The 21,458-nt window shown below is 44.4% G+C and overlaps 1 protein-coding gene across 1 annotated transcript in view; it reads left to right on the forward strand.

Annotated features, from left to right (window-relative positions):
• ddb1 (damage-specific DNA binding protein 1) overlaps positions 1-13,666 on the forward strand; it is a 47,553-nt gene extending 33,887 nt beyond the window's left edge. Inside the window, exons 18-27 of the mRNA XM_082182062.1 lie at positions 2,243-2,354; positions 3,657-3,780; positions 4,953-5,117; positions 5,576-5,670; positions 6,300-6,470; positions 6,561-6,670; positions 8,678-8,847; positions 9,510-9,612; positions 9,782-9,905; positions 13,114-13,666. Coding sequence (XP_082038188.1) covers positions 2,243-2,354; positions 3,657-3,780; positions 4,953-5,117; positions 5,576-5,670; positions 6,300-6,470; positions 6,561-6,670; positions 8,678-8,847; positions 9,510-9,612; positions 9,782-9,905; positions 13,114-13,197 — 1,258 coding nt within the window. The 3' untranslated portion in view covers positions 13,198-13,666. The remainder of the gene's footprint in view (positions 1-2,242; positions 2,355-3,656; positions 3,781-4,952; positions 5,118-5,575; positions 5,671-6,299; positions 6,471-6,560; positions 6,671-8,677; positions 8,848-9,509; positions 9,613-9,781; positions 9,906-13,113) is intronic.
• Positions 13,667-21,458: the final 7,792 nt, after the last annotated feature.

Consider the following 21,458-nt stretch of genomic DNA (forward strand, 5'->3'; position numbering starts at 1 on the left):
CGCCTATTTTTCACGTTTCCAGGCAAAATAGAATAGGAAAAGATGTTTCTATGTCATTTTGACACGAATACATATTAATAAATGACATTTTGATGTTTGAACGTTTTGACATAAATACAATAAATGTCTCTCAATAGAGAACGAATTATTCTGTAGCCTATTTTGCCGTCAACACTGCTGACGTTGTCTTTGCTGCTATATATTTATGTTTAACATGAAGTATAGGCCTTCCACAACTCTCTCCCCACATGCCAAATATATCACCAATGAGGCTTATCATATGTTACCAATATTAAACATTGTTTAATATAAACGCTGTTCATATTTTTATTCAAAGTTCAGAATCAAGATAAAGCTCTTATGTTTCTTATGATAAATGAGATAATGCTGCTAAATTTATATATTTTTTTACCTTGAATGTCATTGCTCTAATTTATTTTTTATATTTTTATATTTCATATTTTGTTCAAATGTTTAATATATCTGCTGTTCATATGTTAATTTATTAGTGTGTTATATGATTAGAATGTTGTCCCGGTTTTAAAATAAAGCACAGCAATGATATTTTCAGGAAAAGTATCGAAAAAGTATCGAAATCGCAATACTTGACTTGGTATCGGTATCGAAACAATAATTTTGGTATCGTGACAACACTAGGGCTGTACTCAACCAAAGAAAATCTTGGTCGACTGAAGTCCTGAAATTTTCGACTAAAAATCGACTAAAAATGACGGTAGAAAAAAAAAAAACGTTAAGTTAATTAGATGCGCACTGTGCGCAGTACTTGGTAGCCTTGTTGTCCGCCTAAATGAATTATAAATAAACATAAAAAACTAGTAGGCTATTTGCAGTATATTAAATCGTTTTTGACCTAATTATTTTGCACTGAAATGAGTCTGACACTCAAATCTGTCGGCTCTGACAGCGTTGCATCACGTGCACCTGCGCAATATCATAGCTTATGCTTTCCGAAAACAGTACTATGTTGTCAACTAGTGATATCATCACAAGAACTGTTGAGGAATATGCAACATAATTTAGACAATTATTTTTGTCATATGTTATAATAATAAGTTATAACTGTCAGACACTATCATTTCACCGTGCATGTCCTCGCACCGAGGCTGAACATGAGCTCAGCTTCGCAGCTGAGACACGAATAGACTATTAACTTAAAGCTTTTACTCTTAATAAACACAAAAGGCACGTCCACTTTAATAAAAAAAGAATATTTATTAAACAAACCAAGAGCAGAAACGAAATAAAGTGCATAACTGAAAAATAAAGCATCCTAGGCTCAAAACTAACACAACCAACAGCACAGCGCAATTGCGCATTAGGCTCCAAATAAAAAATAAAAAAGTTAGGTTATAACACTAAAACATTTAAATATGCAAATTCTGATATGTTCATATAGCCTACTCAAAACAGACAGGGCAAGCTAACGCAGACAAGTGAGCTTACCACTTTTAGATGATATGTCATGTTTGTCGTCGAGCTGTGGAAAACTGTTGCTTGCAAACTTTGCATTCGACCTTTTTCCTGTTATCAATTTTAACAAACTGCTGCCACACTGTCGATTTCTTTGTTGTTGACATGTTAGAAGAGGACTGACTATTAAACGCACTCACAATTAAATAAATAATATTCAGCATCAAACCTTCTATAGTTATCGCTCTCTCTTGGGTTGGGCTAATCCAAAAAAGGTGAAAACAAGGGGGGTGTTCTGAAGACAGACTGTTACATTGAAACAAGGGTACTCTGAAAACACCCCCATTAGCAGTTAGTGCTTTCCACCTGATGAAATGAGCGCGCCTCAGCGCGGCAAAACTGATGAAATAAACGCAGCAAAACTGATGAAATGAACGCGGCAAAAAATCGACCAATCAGAATTTTGGTCGAACCAGAATGTATCGACCAATTAATCGACTAATCGACTGGGACAGTACAGCCCTAGACAACACTATTAATTAATCAGTATCACTAGTCGGTTACACTTAATTTCATGGTGTCCTTGTTACAGAGTAATTCTAAATTTAAGCAACAATGAGTAATATTGAGTTACAACATGTACTTCCTCTATAGGGTTAGTTTACTGTAGGAAATAATGTAACCTGTAACAAGGACACTGTAAACTGGTGTTGCTCTGCTGTAGCGGCTTTGGCTTGAGTATGAGTACAGCATGAGGTGTGTGTATCTCATGTTCATGTGTGTACTCTGCTAATGTTTGTCTCTCTCGAAGGCGGATCTGTTATCAGGAAGTGTCTCAGTGTTTCGGAGTTCTGTCCAGTAGAGTAGAGATGCAGGACGCCAGTGGAACAACAGCAGCGGTGCGGCCCAGCGCCAGCACACAGGTGAGTGAGGCAGAGTGAGTGAGTGAGGCTGAGTGAGCGAGCGCGTGCAGAGTGAGCGAGCGCGTGCAGAGTGAGTGAGCGAGCGCGTGCAGAGTGAGTGAGCGAGCGCGTGCAGAGTGAGTGAGCGAGCGCGTGCAGAGCGCGTGCAGAGTGAGCGAGCGAGCGCGTGCAGAGTGAGCGAGCGAGCGCGTGCAGAGTGAGCGAGCGAGCGCGTGCAGAGTGAGCGAGCGAGCGCGTGCAGAGTGAGCGAGCGAGCGCGTGCAGAGTGAGCGAGCGAGCGCGTGCAGAGTGAGCGAGCGAGCGCGTGCAGAGTGTGCGAGCGCGTGCAGAGAGCGAGTGCTGTGAGTGAGTGCTGTGAGCAAGCGACCGATTGGAGCGACCGCAGTGAGCGAGCGAGTGCTATGAGTGCAGTGAGCGAGCGAGTTGAGTGAGTGCAGTGCTGGGACTGAATTGAGTGAGCGAGTGCAGTGAGTGAGCGAGCAACCGAGTGGAGCGACCGCGTGCTATGAGTGCAGTGAGTGAGCGAGTGCAGTAAGCGAGTGAGCGAGTGCAGTGAGCGAGCGAGTGAGTGAGTTGAGCGAGCGCAGTGAGTCCAGTGAGCGAGCGCAGTGAGTCCAGTGAGCGAGCGCAGTGAGTGAGTTGAGCGAGCGCAGTGAGTCGAGTGAGTCGAGTGAGTCGAGTGAGTCGAGTGAGTCGAGTGAGTCGAGTGAGTCGAGTGAGTCGAGTGAGTCGAGTGAGTCGAGTGAGTCGAGTGAGTCGAGTGAGTCGAGTGAGTCGAGTGGGTGAGAGGAGCGGGTGCAGTGGGTGAGTTGAGCGAGCGCAGTGAGTCCAGTGAGCGAGCAAGTCCAGTGGGTGAGAGGAGCGAGTGCAGTGAGTGAATTGAGCGAGTGCAGTGAGTGAGTCCAGTGAGTTGAGCGAGTGCAGTCAGTGAGTGAATGAGTTGAGCGAGTCCAGTGAGTTGAGTCCAGTGAGTTGAGTCCAGTGAGTTGAGTCCAGTGAGTTGAGTCCAGTGAGTTGAGTCCAGTGAGTTGAGTCCAGTGAGTTGAGTTGAGTCGAGCGAGTTGAGTCGAGCGAGTTGAGTCGAGCGCAGTGAGTCGAGCGCAGTGAGTCGAGCGCAGTGAGTCGAGCGCAGTGAGTCGAGCGCAGTGCAGTGAGTGAGCGAGTGAGCGAGTGCAGTGAGTGCAGTAAAGGAATGTTCTGTGGATGCAGAAGTGCATCACAGAAGCTCTGTGTGTGTGAGCGCGCAGGCTCTGTCCAGCAGTGTGAGCTCCAATAAGCAGTGTGTTTGTGTGTGTGTGGCAGGCTCTCTCCAGCAGTGTGAGCTCCAGTAAGCTGTTTCCCAGCAGCACGTCGCCTCACGAGACGTCGTTCGGGGAGGAGGTGGAGGTGCACAGTCTGCTGGTGGTGGATCAGCACACGTTCGAGGGTAAGTGTGTTTGAGTGTGTGTGTGTTAGGGATGGGACGGTATGAAAATGTAACATCACGATTATAGTGACCAAAATTATCGTGATTATCAATATTATCACGGTTTTATTAAAATTAAATGAAAGTGTTCAAAAGGAGTTGATGCTCACACTGAAGACATTTCAACAAGTTTTATATTTGAAAATCAACAAACAACAAATAAAACGAGCAGCTCTATGCACTTTTTAATGCAAGATTCTATTCTGTGGCATTTCCTTCCTTATAATGACCGTCGTCAATAGCAACGCATTATAACACCGCGCACATGTATCACAACGGACGCGGTCTCTCGCTTCATTCAAATACAACCTGCCGTCTTGCGTCTCCGTTTTTAATTGTATTGAAAATTAAATCAGAGTTGATTTATTGTTTACAGAGTTTGATAATATTGTTGTGATCATCTTGTCAGGACGATTGTTTTGTACGCTTTACATAATGGATTTATAAACAGGTAAGATTTAAAACCTTAATTTCCCCGTAATTATGTGGTAAAAAAATCGGTGTAATAAGTGTATAATGAATATCCATTATTATCCATTAAATGTCACTCTTAATAGTCTTGTTTGAACTTGTTTGTTCGTCTTTGGCTCAAAGCCACATGCGGCGAACTTTTCTTTGCGGAAGCTTCACGTTTATTTCAAGTGAGTGATATAAAACAACATTTTATGCCCAATTATTTCCCAGACGTAGTTTTAGTGTTGAGGTCAAAGTTAAATTGCCTTGCGTTCGCTATACAACAGTGGGTGATGGTCACACAAGACGACTCGCAGATTTGAAGTGTTTCTATTGCAGCGACTTTTTCTTGTGCATGTTCTGCAGACAGGGTGACCATCCTCGATTAAGTTTCCCTCAGGACTTTTGTTAAAGCCAAAATATGACCACATCTCAGAATTGGTTCTCTTAAAAGGCTGAAAAATCTCCAGAGAACGCCATTCTTTCTTGAAACACCCCCCCCCACCCCCCACCCCACCCCCAACATTGCGCGCTGCACGCCTGCATCAGACATTTTTGCTGGCTGAACAGGATTAATACTAACCGTCAGTACATTTTATCGTGGTTTATAGTGAAACCGGTAATCGTCCCATCCCTAGTGTGTGTGTGTGTGTGTGCGGTCTAACGCTCCTCTCCCGCAGTGCTGCACGCGCATCAGTTCCTGCAGAACGAGTACGCACTCAGCATGGTCTCCTGTAAGCTGGGCCGGGATCCGGCCGTCTACTTCATCGTCGGCACAGCCATGGTGTATCCAGAGGAGGCGGAGCCTAAGCAGGGCCGCATCATCGTCTTCCACTACACTGACGGTAACCTCAAAAACACCACCATTCTCTACAGGGTTATTACATGTTTCTACAAATATTGTGGCTTTTTCAATTATGAATGTGAAGTTTTACCATTTCTTATTAATATTTGGAAACGCAACTAAATTCCCACAAACAAAATCTGTGGAAATGTTTAGAGAAAAACTGTATATAAAAGAAAATTGAAATAAAATAAACAAACATAAAAACTAAAAAAAGGTTAAAATAAGTAAATGAGTGAATAAATATTTCTAACAGTACTATAGTGAAAAGAAAAATAGAAACCAAATATTTTCTAAGTAATATTTTGACATTTAGTATATGATTTTTTTCCCCACAGTATGAATGGGGTCTTTATACAGAAACCTTTAGAGCTGAAGATGATCATAATAGACTGAAACCCTTGATCTGTGTATTTTACATGTGTGTAGTCATATGTGCTGTTCTCTCTGTGCTCTCAGGTAAACTGCAGACGGTGGCAGAGAAGGAGGTCAAAGGTGCCGTTTACTCGATGGTGGAGTTTAATGGCAAACTGCTGGCCAGCATCAACAGCACCGTGAGTTTGGCCCTGTCACACTCTTCAGCGCATCTCCTTCCCGCCTCTAGCGTGTCTCCGCCGCAAATGTGTCTCCGCCGCTAAAGTGTGTCTTTTAATAAGGCCACTAATGTGTCTAACCGTGCAAACCTGTCGCTAGCGTGCATCATGCCGCTAACGTGTGTCTCCGCCGCTAATGTGTTGCTAAGGTGTGTCTCCGCCGCTAATGTGTTGCTAACGCTAACGTGTGTCTCTGCCGCTAACATGTATCTCTGCCGCTAACGTGTCTTTTTATAAGGCCACTAATGTGTCTAACGCGTGTCTCCGTGCTAACGTGTCTCCGCCGCTAACATGTTGCTAATGTTAACGTGTGTCTCCGCCGCTAAAGTGTTGCTAACGTGTGTCTCCGCCGCTAACGTGTTGCTAACGTTTACGTGTGTCTCCGCCGTTAGCGTGCGTCTCGCCGCTAACGTGTCTAACACGTGTCCCCGCCGCTAACGTGTCTAATACATGTCTCTGCCGCTAATGTGTGAGTCCACTACTAACGTGTGTCTCCGCCACTAGCTAACGTGTGTCTCCACCGCTAGCTAACATGTGTCTCCTCCGCTAGCTAACGTGTGTCTCCTCCGCTAACGTGTGTGTCTGCGCAGGTCCGTCTGTACGAGTGGACGGCAGAGAAGGAGCTGCGGACGGAGTGTAACCACTATAATAACATCATGGCTCTGTATCTGAAGACGAAGGGCGACTTCATCCTGGTGGGGGACCTGATGCGCTCGGTGCTCCTGCTAGCATACAAGCCCATGGAGGGCAGCTTCGAGGAGGTGACCGCTGACGCACTGCATTCTGGGGGTTCTGCTGCGGTTCTGGTCGGAAGGAAGCTTAACTTCCTCTTACTGTTGTCTTTTCATTAGATTGCCCGTGATTTCAATCCAAACTGGATGAGTGCTGTCGAAATCCTGGATGATGACAACTTCCTCGGAGCCGAGAATGCGTTCAACCTGTTCGTCTGCCAGAAGGACAGGTAACAGATCGAGGGCATCATCACACCCTGAATGATGGATGTTAGATGTGACTGACGGGCGTCTGAAGGAGCGCTCACATTTACACAGGCTCAGAAAATATATCCAGGCATTTCAATAGGAATTTCGCACAAGGGCGAAAGATTTGACATCGGTTCAGCTCATATTCTCCGCATTGACCAACAGAACCACTAACCCTAACCCGACCCGAGCCGAGCTTCAAGCCACCTTTCCACTGCACACATTTGCACACGATTGTCGCATTTCGCCCCTATTGGCAGTCGCACGCAACTTTGAAATTGTTCGTGAAGCAACCGTTACACTTCTACTTATTACCATGGTCAAATTAATGATTTTAATGAATGTAATGCATGTGTGAATAAATCCACACAAAATATATGACCGTCAGTACATTTAAAATAAAAACAGTAGATTTTATAAAGCTAATCAACATAAATATTGATTTAATAATTAATATATAATTATTTCTGCCATAATTATTAATAACTGCCATTTTACAGAAATAGTATTTACAGAATAACGTTAAAGTGTTCATTTTGGTAATTCTAGTTTCTTGCTCATAGTTTTGATTAGAATACATCACAGATGGTCTAGCCGCAGAAGTTCATATATTTCAACGCGTACGAAGCCGAATTTTCCACATATTCGTATGATCATAACTCCATGCAGCTCCAGTACTGGGCTACTCTCCACTGGAAACGAGTGTGTCGTGTCATGTGTCGTGCAGTGCTCATGTGAGGAACCGCGAGTGAGCGAGAGAGGAACCTGTGCGTTCACACCGGACGCGAATAGCGCGTCAAATTCGCGCCTGCCGCGTCTAGTTATATGCTTGACCACTTTGTGTTAATTTGCGCGTAGTTTGAAGTGAAATTTACGCGCGTCAGAGGCGAAAGATTCGAAACCCGTTGGCGGCCATCTTTTTTAGATGTTTATCGAGCATTAGCGTTAGCATTAATCGAGAGAGTCACCACCCGTATATGCTCTGGAGAGCAGAAACAGCTGCGTAGGGGACATCGTCGCTGTACTCGGGTCCACCAGACCCTCCGGAGGGTTTCAGGAGTTTCACAATTTGGTCCAGGAGCTAGTTTTGGTGGACCTAACGGTGAGGACGCTGAAGAGGACAGCGTAGGCCGTATAAGGCCTCGGCCTCGAGTGGTCGCTGCCTGACGAGCCCGCGCTGTACAGCCCGGCGTGAGGTTCACCCTCGCCCGCACCCACCTAATCTGTCATTTATTTTTGTTTTGATAATAAATGGAGCCAGCCTCCAAAAGTGATAAACCTGTCCTGTGATTTTTTATTTTTTTTTATTTTTATTTTTTTATACACTAAATTGTGTTTGTTGTCTTTACATTAGATTAATAATGTTTCATATAGATATGGAATAAATTGCATTCAATACAAAATGAGTATCTCTCATATATTGAAATCGAAATCGAGTTTTTATGTGAAAGATTTGCTTTGTTGTGCATTTTAGTCATATTACAAAATAATTTATTGAGGCCAAACATAAAATAACATTATAAACTGTCACTTCACCACGTGACAGCAGCAAGCAGGCTCCTGATTGGTTAATGCGGCGCGAATTGACGCAGAAGTTCAGATTTTTCAACTCGGGCGGCAGACGCGAATTTGCGTCAAACGCGGCAATGCACAAAAGCACTAATAAAATCATTCGCGCTTAACGCGGCAGACGCTCAATTCGCACTATTCGCGCGAACTTGACGCGCGAACGAGGCGTATTCGCGTCTACCGCGCCGCGCTCTACGCCTCATTCGCGCCGCAGGAATTTTTTACGCGCGTAACGCGTCTTTGCATTGACTTAACATTGAAATCACTCGCGCCTGACGCGCTATTCGCGTCCGGTGTGAACGCACCATTAGAGTGTGTGTGTGTCCTGTGAGGAACAGTGTGTGTGTGTGTCCGGTGAGCAACAGTGTGTGTGTGTGTCCGGTGAGCAACAGTGTGTGTGTGTGTGTGTGTGTGTTCAGTGCGGCGACCACAGACGAGGAGCGGCAGCATCTGCAGGAAGTGGGTCTGTTCCACCTGGGCGAGTTTGTTAACGTGTTTTCCCACGGTTCCCTGGTCCTGCAGAACCTGGGCGAGAGCTCCACTCCCACACAGGGGTCCGTGCTGTTCGGCACCGTCAACGGCATGATCGGTGAGCTTCACACACACACACACTAGGGGTGTAACGATACGCGTATTCGTATCGAACCGTTCGGTATGAGGCTTTCGGTTCGGTTTTCGGTACGCATTACATACCGAACGGTTCGTTGGACCATTTTTTCTGCCGACCAAAATTTCGTTATTTCAAATGAAGGCGCGTCGCGGGTGGAAAGCGCGCTCATAGAGGCTGGCGCGACCACAACATCAACTGGCAAATGCAATGTAAGGAACGAAACTGAGCTACTCTTAGGGCCAATCCCAATTCTATCCCTTACCCCTTCACTTACCCCTTCCCCTCTGTTTTGATTAAAAAATGAAATTTCTCTGGCATTTATTTATTTTTGCTGTAGCCTATGGAAAACGTACCGAACCGTACCGAACCGTGACACAAGTGTATCGTATCGAACCGAACCGTGAATTTTGTGAACCGTTACACCCCTAACACACACACACACACACACACACACACCCACCCACCCACCTGTGACGTCACCAGGGTTAGGTCACGTGTAGAGTACAGCTGTGAGTTTCTGCAGTGTGATATACACTTCAATTTCAAGTAAAAGAGCCATGTCATGATCTATATACCGGCACCATGATGTTGGTCGTGTGTGTGAATGTGAGTTTTGATGACTGTTTCTTTCTGTGTTTGAGGTTTGGTGACGTCTCTGTCGGAGGGCTGGTACAGTTTACTGCTGGATCTACAGAACCGACTCAACAAGGTCATCAAGAGTGTCGGCAAGATTGAGCACAGCTTATATCCTTTAACACACAATCTCTGAGACACGTGCTGTGTTATCACGTGTGTGTGTGTGAGAGAGAGAGAGCGCGTGCGTGCGTGACAGAGACAGAGACTGTGTGTTTGCTGAATCGACACTCTTGGGCTTGAACTGTATTTGACCTGTTGAGTCCTTGACTAGCGCCACCTGGAGGTCGTTCCACACCGAGCGTAAGACGGAGCAGGCCACAGGCTTCATCGACGGAGACCTGATCGAGAGCTTCCTGGACCTGGGCCGGGCCAAGATGCAGGAGGTGGTCAGCACTCTCCAGGTGAGCCTCACGCGTTCACTCGCACACTGATGACGTCATCGCCCCCCTTCTGCTGACGTCATCACCCCCCCCCCCCCCCCCTTCTGCTGACGTCATCGCCCCCCTTCTGATGACGTCGTCGCCCCCTTTCTGATGACGTCATCGTCCCCCCCCTTCTGGTGACGTCATCGCCCCCCCTTCTGGTGATGTCATCGTCCCCCCCTTCTGGTGACGTCATCGTCCCCCCTTCTGGTGACGTCATCGCCCCCCCCCCCCCCCCCTTCTGGTGACGTCATCGTCCCCCTTCTGGTGACGTCATCGCCCCCCCCTTCTGGCGACGTCATCGTCCCCCTTCTGGTGACGTCATCGCCCCCCTTCTGCTGACGTCATCGCCCCCTTTCTGATGACGTCATCGTCCCCCCCTTCTGGTGACGTCATCGTCATGGAGCGTGAGTGCGATTCACCCGTCAGTTCTGAATCCACAGCGTAGTGAAGAAAGACAGACATTCATTAGCTGTCAGTTTCTTTTTAATCTAACGACAGACACAAGACCCAAAATAACACAGACATCAGACGCACATGTTCCTGTAACGAGCGACATCATCAGGCCTCGAGTCCGCGCTGGAGAGCGACATCATCAGGCCTCGAGTCCGCTGTGTTTCATCAGTTATGGAGGAGATCTACATCTGTCTGTCACAGAGAATGTCTAATAAGGGGAGAACTTCCACTTTCATTAAACTTCCGGCTTCTGAACTGGTTGCAGTTCCACTCTGGCTCCACATGGGGGCGCTCACGGGACGAGTGCAGAATGAATGGAGGTCTATGGGGCTATACCCCTCAAAATCCACTTTTCTCAGATATAATTTTTTGTCTGGTAATTTGAATGTTGTATTCGAAAGGAGATGCAAAGAAATCACACACTGCTGGGTGTTAGATTTTTTAGAGTCACTTATTTGCTTTAAAAAGTATTTTAAAATGTCAATGATAGAGATGCACCGATTACAGTTTTCTAGGCCATTTCCGATTTTTCATTGAGTTTGACCTGCCGATACTGATTTTAGCCGATTCCGATTACATTTTTTTCTAACCTCTTTACAGCACACACAAATATTTATTTTCGATCTTTTCTTTAACCCTTTCATGCGTAAGTTTAAAATATTCGAACTGACCCCCCACCCCCAGAGTGAGTTTTTTCAAGGCGAACGTTCCCTTTAATGTTTCCATGGCGATGCGTCACGCGATACACCGCAGCCACAATAATACTGTATGACAGATGTGTCGCTTTTATTTGCTTTTCCTTTTTTATTCAAAATATTCACAAACTTGCTTACCATGTCATCAACTAGCCTATCTGATATTCCGATTCTCAAACACGTGTAAGTGAGTGTGTTTGGTCGTTTAAAAACCTTTATAAATAATCTTGATCTATAACATGAGATGGGCGCCGCAATGTTGTCCTGTCAGACGGATTTACAGCACGTGAAGTCATCGGTTTCTCCCGGAATAAATGCAAGAATGTGGCCGTATAAAGTAACGTTAAACTTTATAGTTACTTCCACTATGTTTGTCTGATATTTGTCTAACACATGTCGGCAAATTATATTTGAATAGATTGTTATTGCTGCTTCCACAGATATCAGTGTGTATTTTACAAACTCCAAATGTATTGTTTTACTCGTGCTTATGTGTATTTAAATATCTGAAACCTAAAATAAACATTATGAGGTTGAAAACACTGCTTAGTTGTGATATATGACAGCGCTGAACGCGTCCGACTCTGGCTCAGCGCAAGCCAACGCATGAAAGCACAGTTTGAATCTGGCAGTGATGCGACGTCACTGAACATTATAAATGTGGCGCCGTACTCTCAGGTGAAAATCAGCCAATTCCGGTCACCAGCCGATCAATCGGTGCATCTCTAGTCAATGACGTCATACACATCGTACGACCAGAGATACTGCTTTACATCAATCCTTCAATCACTGGTGCTTTCGCGCTCTGCACTTTCTTTTCTTTTCGGGACATTGGTTGTTGTTGCTTTTAAGGTGGCAATACTATACCATATGTATCCTGTATTTCCTAACACAAGAATAACACAAGTACTCAAATTCAATGTATTGTCCGTGTAAATTTCACAGTACATGTATAACTAACCCATAACCCCTAACCCTAACCCAAACCCATAACCATAGGCAGATTACAGTGCCAGCAACCCCCCAAAAAAAGTTGCTGCGTTGAAAAAAAACTTGGGTGAAAAAGTTCTGGTCTGGTCCCGCTTCGGATGCCATCAAGCGGTACCTCTGGTCGTAATCAGTCCTTCACTGACCAATCAGCGTTCATTAGCAGAATGCTAGCGTGTTATGGGCAACAACAACTCAACCTGTAAGAAATGGAAAGGACATAAGTACTCGTTCATTCAACTTTCGACCTATAACCCATGTTGAACTTGCAAAACCTACAATCAAATCTGAGATTTCTCAACGCCAATCGGGTGGAAGAGACAAATTTAGCCGTCTAGCGCCATAGACTCCCATTCATTTAGCACTCATGGGCGAGCGCCCCCAGTGGAACTCTGGTGGAACTACAACCACAATTCGGTACAATAGGACTTGATAAGGAGTGGCCAGGCTCTGCGCAGACGGGCTCTGGTTCTTGCTAGAAATTGAGTCTAAAGTTGAAGAAATTGTGCAGAGACATTGACTGCAGTTTTCAGGCGCCATTCTTTTCTTCAGCTCCACTCTCACGGGATCACGCACAGAATTGTGGGATATTATAAGCAGCATATGGTGCTTTAAAGTCGTGCTGGAAAGATCATATCGATGAGCTGAATCACTGCACAGGAAAGGTGTAATTACAGATGCGAAACTGAACTTTCTTTGAGCTTCAGGTTTCTGTCAGTGAGAAAACACTGACATGATTGTGTGATTCATACGATGCTTTTATATCCAGTGTTTTTCTGCATGCTTTAGTGCACTTTATCTGTGTTATGGTGGTGGTAGCGCAATGGATAAGACACATGCCTTTGGTGTGAGAGACCCGGGTTCGAATCCACTGTGAGACACCAATGTGTCCCTGAGCAAGACACTTAACCCCTAGTTGCTCCAGAGGCGTGCGACCTCTGACATATATAGCAATTGTAAGTCGCTTTGTATAAAAGCGTCAGCTAAATGAATAAATGTAAATGTAAATGTGTTATATGCTTATGTTTGTGTGTGTGTGTGTGTTGCAGATCGACGACGGCAGTGGAATGAAGCGTGAAGCCACGGTGGACGAGGTGATCAAGATCGTGGAGGAACTGACGCGGATCCACTAGCCAATCACAGCGTCTCAGACCTGTACATAGCTATACATAAATCAGAGGGTGTGTGCGTGTGTGTGTGCTTCACTCCTGTAGAATGAATTGAGTCCCTCACAGCCTCATGTTCTCGCAGCGTTCGTCCTGTGAGCATCGAAGAACCATCACTGTCCAATACTGATCTGCTAGTTTAGTGAAGCGTTTGCCATTGTGATGTTTCTCTGTTCCTTCATTTATTTTAATAAAGTTTCCTTCAGTACTTTGGGCCTGTTGCGTTTATGAAGTGTGTGTGTGGGGGGGCTTTTAATAAAAGCACATTACAAATAAAAATGAGTTCAGTCGTAATATTATATGGTCTCTCTCTGCTGAATGATGTAATACGCCGTCAGCGGGTGTTCTTGTGCAGTAAACCCAGAGCCTGACTGTACATTATCCTGCAGATTACATGCCTACTTACTTCATAAATAAATAAATGACATGAAATATTGATTTGAGTGAGCATGATTTTATTATGAGCAGAAAGAGAGCGCGGGTGATACGAGACACATGAAACTTCAACAGCGATGTAGGAGATCAAGAGTTAAGCATCAGACTCCAGAAGGCCAGCGCTGACACTGACCAATCACAATCTGGATGCATGTCATATAATAATGGATGCATGTAATATAATAATGAATGCATGTCATATAATAATGGATGCATGTAATATAATAATGAATGCATGTCATATAATAATGAATGCATGTAATATAATGAATGCATGTAATATAATAATGGATGCATGTCATATAATAATGAATGCATGTCATATAATAATGGATGCATGTAATATAATGAATGCATGTAATATAATAATGGATGCATGTAATATAATAATGAATGCATGTCATATAATAATGGATGCATGTAATATAATGAATGCATGTCATATAATAATGGATGCATGTAATGTAATAATGAATGCATGTCATATAATAATGGATGCATGTAATGTAATAATGAATGCATGTCATATAATAATGGATGCATGTAATGTAATAATGAATGCATGTAATATAATAATGGATGCATGTCATAATAATGGATGGATGTAATATAATAATGAAAGCATGTCATATAATAATGGATGCATGTAATATAATGAATGCATGTAATATAATAATGGATGCATGTCATAATAATGGATGGATGTCATATAATAATGGATGCATGTCATAATAATGGATGGATGTAATATAATAATGGATGCATGTCATAATAATGGATGGATGTCATATAATAATGAAAGCATGTCATATAATAATGGATGCATGTTCCTATAGCGGCACGTGAACTGATCATCTCTAGCTAATAGTAAATAAACACGAATTAACAATGTTGAAAGATACAGTATAACTTACCGAAATGTATATCCTCATTCATAATATCGATCAATAAGTGTTTTTCAACCGCGGAAAGAGGTAAAACAGCTGGAGAACAATCGTCACATAACATTTACCTCAGGAAAGCCATTTAATTGGCTAGAAAAAAAGAGCTATAGAGAGTATTTGGCTAAATATGTGTACTATATTACTTATTTTAACCTTAAATTATACCAGCTGATAGGGCTTTTTTTTTCTTGAGAAAAAGTAACACCTATCTTGTGAAACGTTACCTAATATTTATCCAAATGAGTCAATATTGAATCAAATCACAAGAATTAAATCGAAATGGTGAAATTTGTCAAGCAAAAAACAAAACAAAACAAAACATAGCTTACCAGAAATTGTACCATGTAAACATTGTAACATGTGTCTGTTTAGGAGTAAAGAAGTGTATGCAGGGTTTAAAGGGGACGTTTTTTTTTCTCCTCTCTCACCTTTACTTCCCCGTAGATTCGCTTCTATCCACCATTCAGTCGGTACATATTTTTTTCGTTCTCTTTTAAAGATTAGATGGGGAGGGGCCCATAGCCTACCTACCTTCGCCTTGGGCCCCCGATTTGCTAAATCGGCCACTGCATGTCATAATAATGGATGCATGTCATATAATAATGGATGCATGTCATAATAATGTATGTCATATAATAATGGATGCATGTCATAGATGCACGCCCCCTCTCCACTGGGCTCTGCCTACTTTTCCAGCATTTTTCAAATATTGCCAGTGGGTGGAGTCAGGCTCTGACCAGGGGTTTAGTTACCCTTTAAAGGACAAGTTCGGTATTTTACACTTAAAGCCCTGTTTACAGATCATATCTGATGAAATAGAACGTTTAAGATTAAAATTTGGACACATGCTCCTGTCCCGAGAATTTTAGGTTTATTTCGCTTTTGTGGACCTATTTTGCCAAACGCGTCACACCCGTGATTCTTCCGTTGAGAGCTTGAATAATAGACACTCCAGCCCAGTTGGTGGCGATAATGCACCTTTGCCAATTGCAAGCAAACCACGGGCATTTCATTGAATACACAGAAGAAGCAGAAGAAGAAGCGGCGGAGTAATATCGTAAAGGTGCTGCGGTCTCACAGCAAGTCAATGGAGTTGGACAAAAACTACGATAAAACCTGTTGGAATGCATCTTTTTCAGCGATTTTTGATGGAACATATCAGTGAACACCGCTGACCACTCGGTGAGTTTCACGTCTTTGTAAACGAAAGTTTAATGTGTTTTTAGGACGGAATCTTCCAGTGCATATTGACAACCATTGTGGGGGTGGGGGGGGGGAAGCGAAATAAACCTAAAATTCTCGGGACAGCAGCATGTGTCCAAATTTTTATCTTAACCGTTCTATTTCATCAGATACGATCTGTAAACAGGGCTTTAAGTGTAAAATACCGAACTTGTCCTTTAAGTGCTAATCTAATTTGCCTTCCCACTGAAAAACCAGCGTTTTAGCGCGAAAATGTTGCCTATAAATAGTGTTGCGCGCCTTCTTATCAAATTCACAATATCAACCTCTCCTCTATTTTGCTTGGAACTAATGTGGTCTGGAATCCTCTCAAGCGGAGGACTTCTACATTTAGATTGGTTGCTGCTGAACCGCGTCATAGCTCATTACCACAAAGTTGACCTGACTTCAACTCTTCTCGCCGCTCTCGCTTTCCAAGACGCGCCTCGCCGGAGCTCATCGCCGGCTCACATTGAAAACGAATGACTTCCGGCCACTTTGACGCTCTCGCCGGCGGCGTTGTGAACAGACAGTAAAAGTTTTTGAAATTTTCAGTGCATGTGTTTGTGAGGTAAAAGGACAGGAGCTCTTGGAGCTCCGCCCTCTGTGCGGGAGCAGCGGCTCATTTGCATTTAAAGGAACAGACACAATGGTGCGTTTTTGCTCACCCTCAAAAAGTGACAATTTTAACATGCTATATAAAAATATCTGTGGGGTATTTTGAGCTAAAACTTCACACACACACTCTGGGGACATCAGAGACTAATTTTACATCTTGTGAAAAGGGCATTATACCACCCCTTTAAAAGAAATCTGTCAATCTGGTGTTGCCCTAATGCTGAATCCCCATTTCCCATGAATGAGGAGTGTGAGGTCAGTGAGGACGAAGACTCATTCCTGTCCGGGTCAAAGCTGAAGTGAAGCTTTATCTCAGACCTGCAGAAGGGAATAGACTATGGTCTTTGCACATTCTGTGTTTGTCTCTGATCTGACCTGATTATTCCAGGGCCTGGAGTCTCTGCTAATGAGCTGAATCAGGTGTGTTTGATTAGAGAGTTTGAACAGCTTTAATGTGGTGTTTTCACGCTCATCATCACACAATGCTCCATTGATTGGGCAAAACTTTACAGACAGAGTCTTCAGTAATACTCACAAATACTAATTTTCAATCATTTTTGATGAAAGAACCTGCAGTGGTGATATAAAGGTTCTTGAGAAAGCACTTCCTTTGGTTTAATGATACATCAGCCTTGAGTTCAGTGATGGATTCCTGTTCAAGACGAGACAGAAAACAGGACTGATTCCTGCCATCAAATACAAGATGCAGCAAATGTTTCAGCTCACTTCTGGAGTCACCATGAGCAACTCTTCTGTGTTCTTCAGGCCAGGTAATAGATGTTCATTATGTTATATAACATTGTAAATGTCTACAACATGCATGAATGTTCAGTTTGTTCATTAGGACAGCTGCTGCTCTGAGACACACTCTAACTGAACAACACTCTTAATCTTAATCAGAGACGAGGAAGAGCAGACACGCGTTCGGATCCAGTGACCTCAGCGAGAACAGTTACCGAACCTCCTCCTCCTCCTTCTGCTCTTCCTCCTCCTCCTTCTTCTGCTCCTCCTCCTTCTCCTCCTCCTCCTCCTCCTCCTTCTCCTCCTCCTCCTCCTTCTGCTCCTCCTCCTCCTTCATCTCCTCCTCCTCCTTCTTCTCAATCATCATCCTCCTCCTCCTCCTTCTTCTCCTCCCCCTCCTCCTCCTCCTCCTTCTTCTCCTCCTCCTCCTCCTTCTGCTCCTCCTCCTCCTTCTCCTCCTCCTCCTTCTTCTCCATCATCCTCCTCCTCCTTCTGCTCCTCCTCCTTCTCCTCCCCTCCCCCTCCTCCTCCTTTTCTCTGAATATCATGACACTGAGTGTCTTTTACACTTTGTCACTTTTTCCCCATGAGATTGTGGCCACTTGTTCATTTTCACAGCAAATAACTTGAAACAATGTTATTAAAAGTATCATAATCAACCTAATTCCCCTCATACATGCTTACGAAGTCGCTGATCTGGCTTCGTACAATATTCATTATTCTGGAAAGACAGAGACCAAGGTGTTTTATTGCAGAGGAAGATAAATCAGGATGAATTATTGATCAGCTGAATGAAGCTGTAATGGAAGAAAGAGACATTTGGTGTATATTGTATGAAATCAGCTTGAAAGTGCCTGTGGAGACACACTTACCATATATTCAATCATATACTGTGTGTTCATATGATGTACGTGTGTGTGTGTGTGTGTGTGTGTGTGTGTGTGTGTGTGTGTGTGTGTGTGTGTGTGTGTATATGTATATACACTGCCATTCAAAAGTTTGGGATCGGTAAGATTTTTAATGTTTTTAAAATAAGTATTTTCTGTTGAACCTGTTTTAATGGCTGCATTAAAAAAACTAATTAAAAAAAACAGTAAAACAGTGAAATATTATTAGAATGTAAATCAGCTGTTTTCTATGTGAATATATAGTAAAGTGTAATTTATTCCTGTGATCAAAGCTGAATTTCCAGCATCATTACTCCAGTCTTCAGTGTCACATGATCCTTCAGAAATCATTCTAATATGATGATTTGATGACCAAGAAACATTTATGATTATAATCAGTGTTTGAAACAGTTTTTTCAGGATTCTTTGACGATTACAAAAATTATTTTTAAATAATTGCTCTTCTTTTGAACTTTCTATTCATCAAAGACTCCTGAAAAATCAAATGTATTACAGTTTGGGTTAGGGTTAGGGTTAGGAATTTCCTGGTTTAAAATTTCCAGGAAGAGTTTGTTAGGATGAACATCAGTGGATTGACAATGGCACAACACATTCCTTTCTTTAAGCCCAGCAGTAAATAAGTATGAAGTGGATATGAATTGAAAGGTGGGGGGTGGGCTGTAACAGGGGCGAGGAGACCTGGTCAAAACCGATTTCCATTAAGTGAGAAATCTTGAGGTTTACGGCGAGAACTTTTTGGCTTGTGCTCTGACCAAATATTCACATAGAAAACAGCTGATTTACATTATAATAATATTTCACTGTTTTACTGTTTGTTTTGAAAAATATATAAACAAAGCATAAGAGACTTCTTTTAAAAACATTTTAAAACGTACAGATCCAAAACTTTTGAATGGCAGTGTATAAATAAAAAGATAACAGTAGCAGTTATTGGGCTTGGGTTTATGAATATTAATATCATGACACCCAAACGCTGTTTGTGCCGAAGCTGAGCTATAGTTCTGTCAGAAGAAAGCAGCTGTGATGAGATATAAAATAACTGTGTTAAATCATAATGCTATAAGAACTGATTTTGATGGTAAGGGTGATAATAATCGACCACATCCACATTTATCTGTCACACGTGTTTATGTAGAGATGGTCACATGATTATAAGTTCAGTTCCTTGATAATCACATATTTCAGTCACAGTATGTTCAGAATAGAAAACTACCGAACTCTCTGAATCCTGAAGAGCTGATATCTGAAGCCGCTCTTTATCGCATTGAAGGATCCAGTTTTGCTGACAGACAATATGCAGTAAAAATTGCAACAAAAAGTTTGTGTCCTATTCTGAACATCACGTTAGAAATCTTCAAATGAATCGAATCTTCAAAAGGATTTTTTCAGTCTCTTCCTGTGATGCATCTTTACACCAGTAGGTGGCGGACAGTCTTTTGTAGAACCGCTGGGTTTGATGTTTATCACACTATAGAAAAAATAGAAACAGTAATAACCTAAAAAAGCTTTGCTTTCGCTCTGCGAGTCTGTGCTGCGAGTCTGTCCTTCGAGTCTGTGCTGCGAGTCTGTGCTGCGAGGCTGTGCTTCGAGTCTGTGCTGCGAGTCTGTGCTGCGAGGCTGTCCTTCGAGTCTGTGCTGCGAGGCTGTGCTTCGAGTCTGTGCTGCGAGTCTGTGCTGCGAGGCTGTGCTTCGAGTCTGTGCTGCGAGTCTGTGCTGCGAGCCTGTGCTGCGAGCCTGTGCTGCGAGCGTGTGCTGCGAGTCTGTGCTGCGAGTCTGTGCTGCGAGTGTGTGCTGCGAGTCTGTGCTGCGAGTCTGTGCTGCGAGGCTGTGCTGCGAGTCTGTGCTGCGAGGCTGTGCTTCGATTCTGTGCTTCGAGGCTGTGCTGCGAGCCTGTGCTGCGAGCCTGTGCTGCGAGCGTGTGCTCCGAGTCTGTGCTGCGAGTCTGTGCTGCGAGTGTGTTCTGCGAGTCTGTGCTGCGAGGCTGTGCTTCGATTCTGTGCTTCGAGTCTGTGCTGTGAGGCTGTCCTTCGAGTCTGTGCTGTGAGGCTGTCCTTCGAGTCTGTGCTGCGAGTCTGTGCTGCGAGTCTGTGCTGCGAGTCTGTCCTTCGAGTCTGTGCTGCGAGTCTGTCCTTCGAGTCTGTGCTGCGAGTCTGTCCTTCGAGTCTGTGCTGCGAAGCTGTGCTTCGATTCTGTGCTTCGAGTCTGTGCTTCGAGTCTGTGCTGTGAGGCTGTCCTTCGAGTCTGTGCTGCGAGGCTGTGCTGCGAGTCTGTGCTGCGAGTCTGTCATTCGAGTCTGTGCTGCGAGTCTGTCCTTCGAGTCTGTGCTGCGAGTCTGTCCTTCGAGTCTGTGCTGCGAAGCTGTGCTTCGATTCTGTGCTTCGAGTCTGTGCTTCGAGTCTGTGCTGTGAGGCTGTCCTTCGAGTCTGTGCTGCGAGGCTGTGCTGCGAGTCTGTCCTTCGAGTCTGTGCTGCGAGTCTGTCCTTCGAGTCTGTGCTGCGAGTCTGTCCTTCGAGTCTGTGCTGCGAGTCTGTCCTTCGAGTCTGTGCTGCGAGGCTGTGCTGCGAGTCTGTGCTGCGAGTCTGTCCTTCGAGTCTGTGCTGCGAGTCTGTCCTTCGAGTCTGTGCTGCGAGTCTGTCCTTCGAGTCTGTGCTGCGAAGCTGTGCTTCGATTCTGTGCTTCGAGTCTGTGCTTCGAGTCTGTGCTGTGAGGCTGTCCTTCGAGTCTGTGCTGCGAGGCTGTGCTGCGAGTCTGTGCTGCGAGTCTGTCCTTCGAGTCTGTGCTGCGAGTCTGTCCTTCGAGTCTGTGCTGCGAGTCTGTCCTTCGAGTCTGTGCTGCGAGGCTGTGCTTCGAGTCTGTGCTGCGAGTCTGTCCTTCGAGTCTGTCCTTCGAGTCTGTGCTGCGAGGCTGTGCTGCGAGTCTGTGCTGCGAGGCTGTGCTTCGAGTCTGTGCTGCGAGTCTGTCCTTCGAGTCTGTCCTTCGAGTCTGTGCTGCGAGGCTGTGCTTCGAGTCTGTGCTGCGAGTCTGTCCTTCGAGTCTGTCCTTCGAGTCTGTGCTGCGAGGCTGTGCTGCGAGTCTGTGCTGCGAGTGTGTGCTGCGAGTCTGTCCTGCGAGTCTGTCCTTCGAGTCTGTGCTGCGAGTCTGTCCTTCGAGTCTGTGCTGCGAGTCTGTCCTTCGAGTCTGTGCTGCGAGTCTGTCCTTCGAGTCTGTGCTGCGAGGCTGTGCTTCGAGTCTGTGCTGCGAGTCTGTGCAGCGAGTATGTGCTGCGAGTCTGTCCTTCGAGTCTGTGCAGCGAGTATGTGCTGCGAGTCTGTGCTTCGAGTCTGTGCTGCGAGGCTGTGCTGCGAGGTTGTGCTGCGAGTGT

The sequence above is a fragment of the Leuciscus leuciscus genome, assembly GCF_965113295.1.
Source record: "Leuciscus leuciscus genome assembly, chromosome: 10".
NCBI lineage: Eukaryota > Metazoa > Chordata > Actinopteri > Cypriniformes > Leuciscidae > Leuciscus > Leuciscus leuciscus.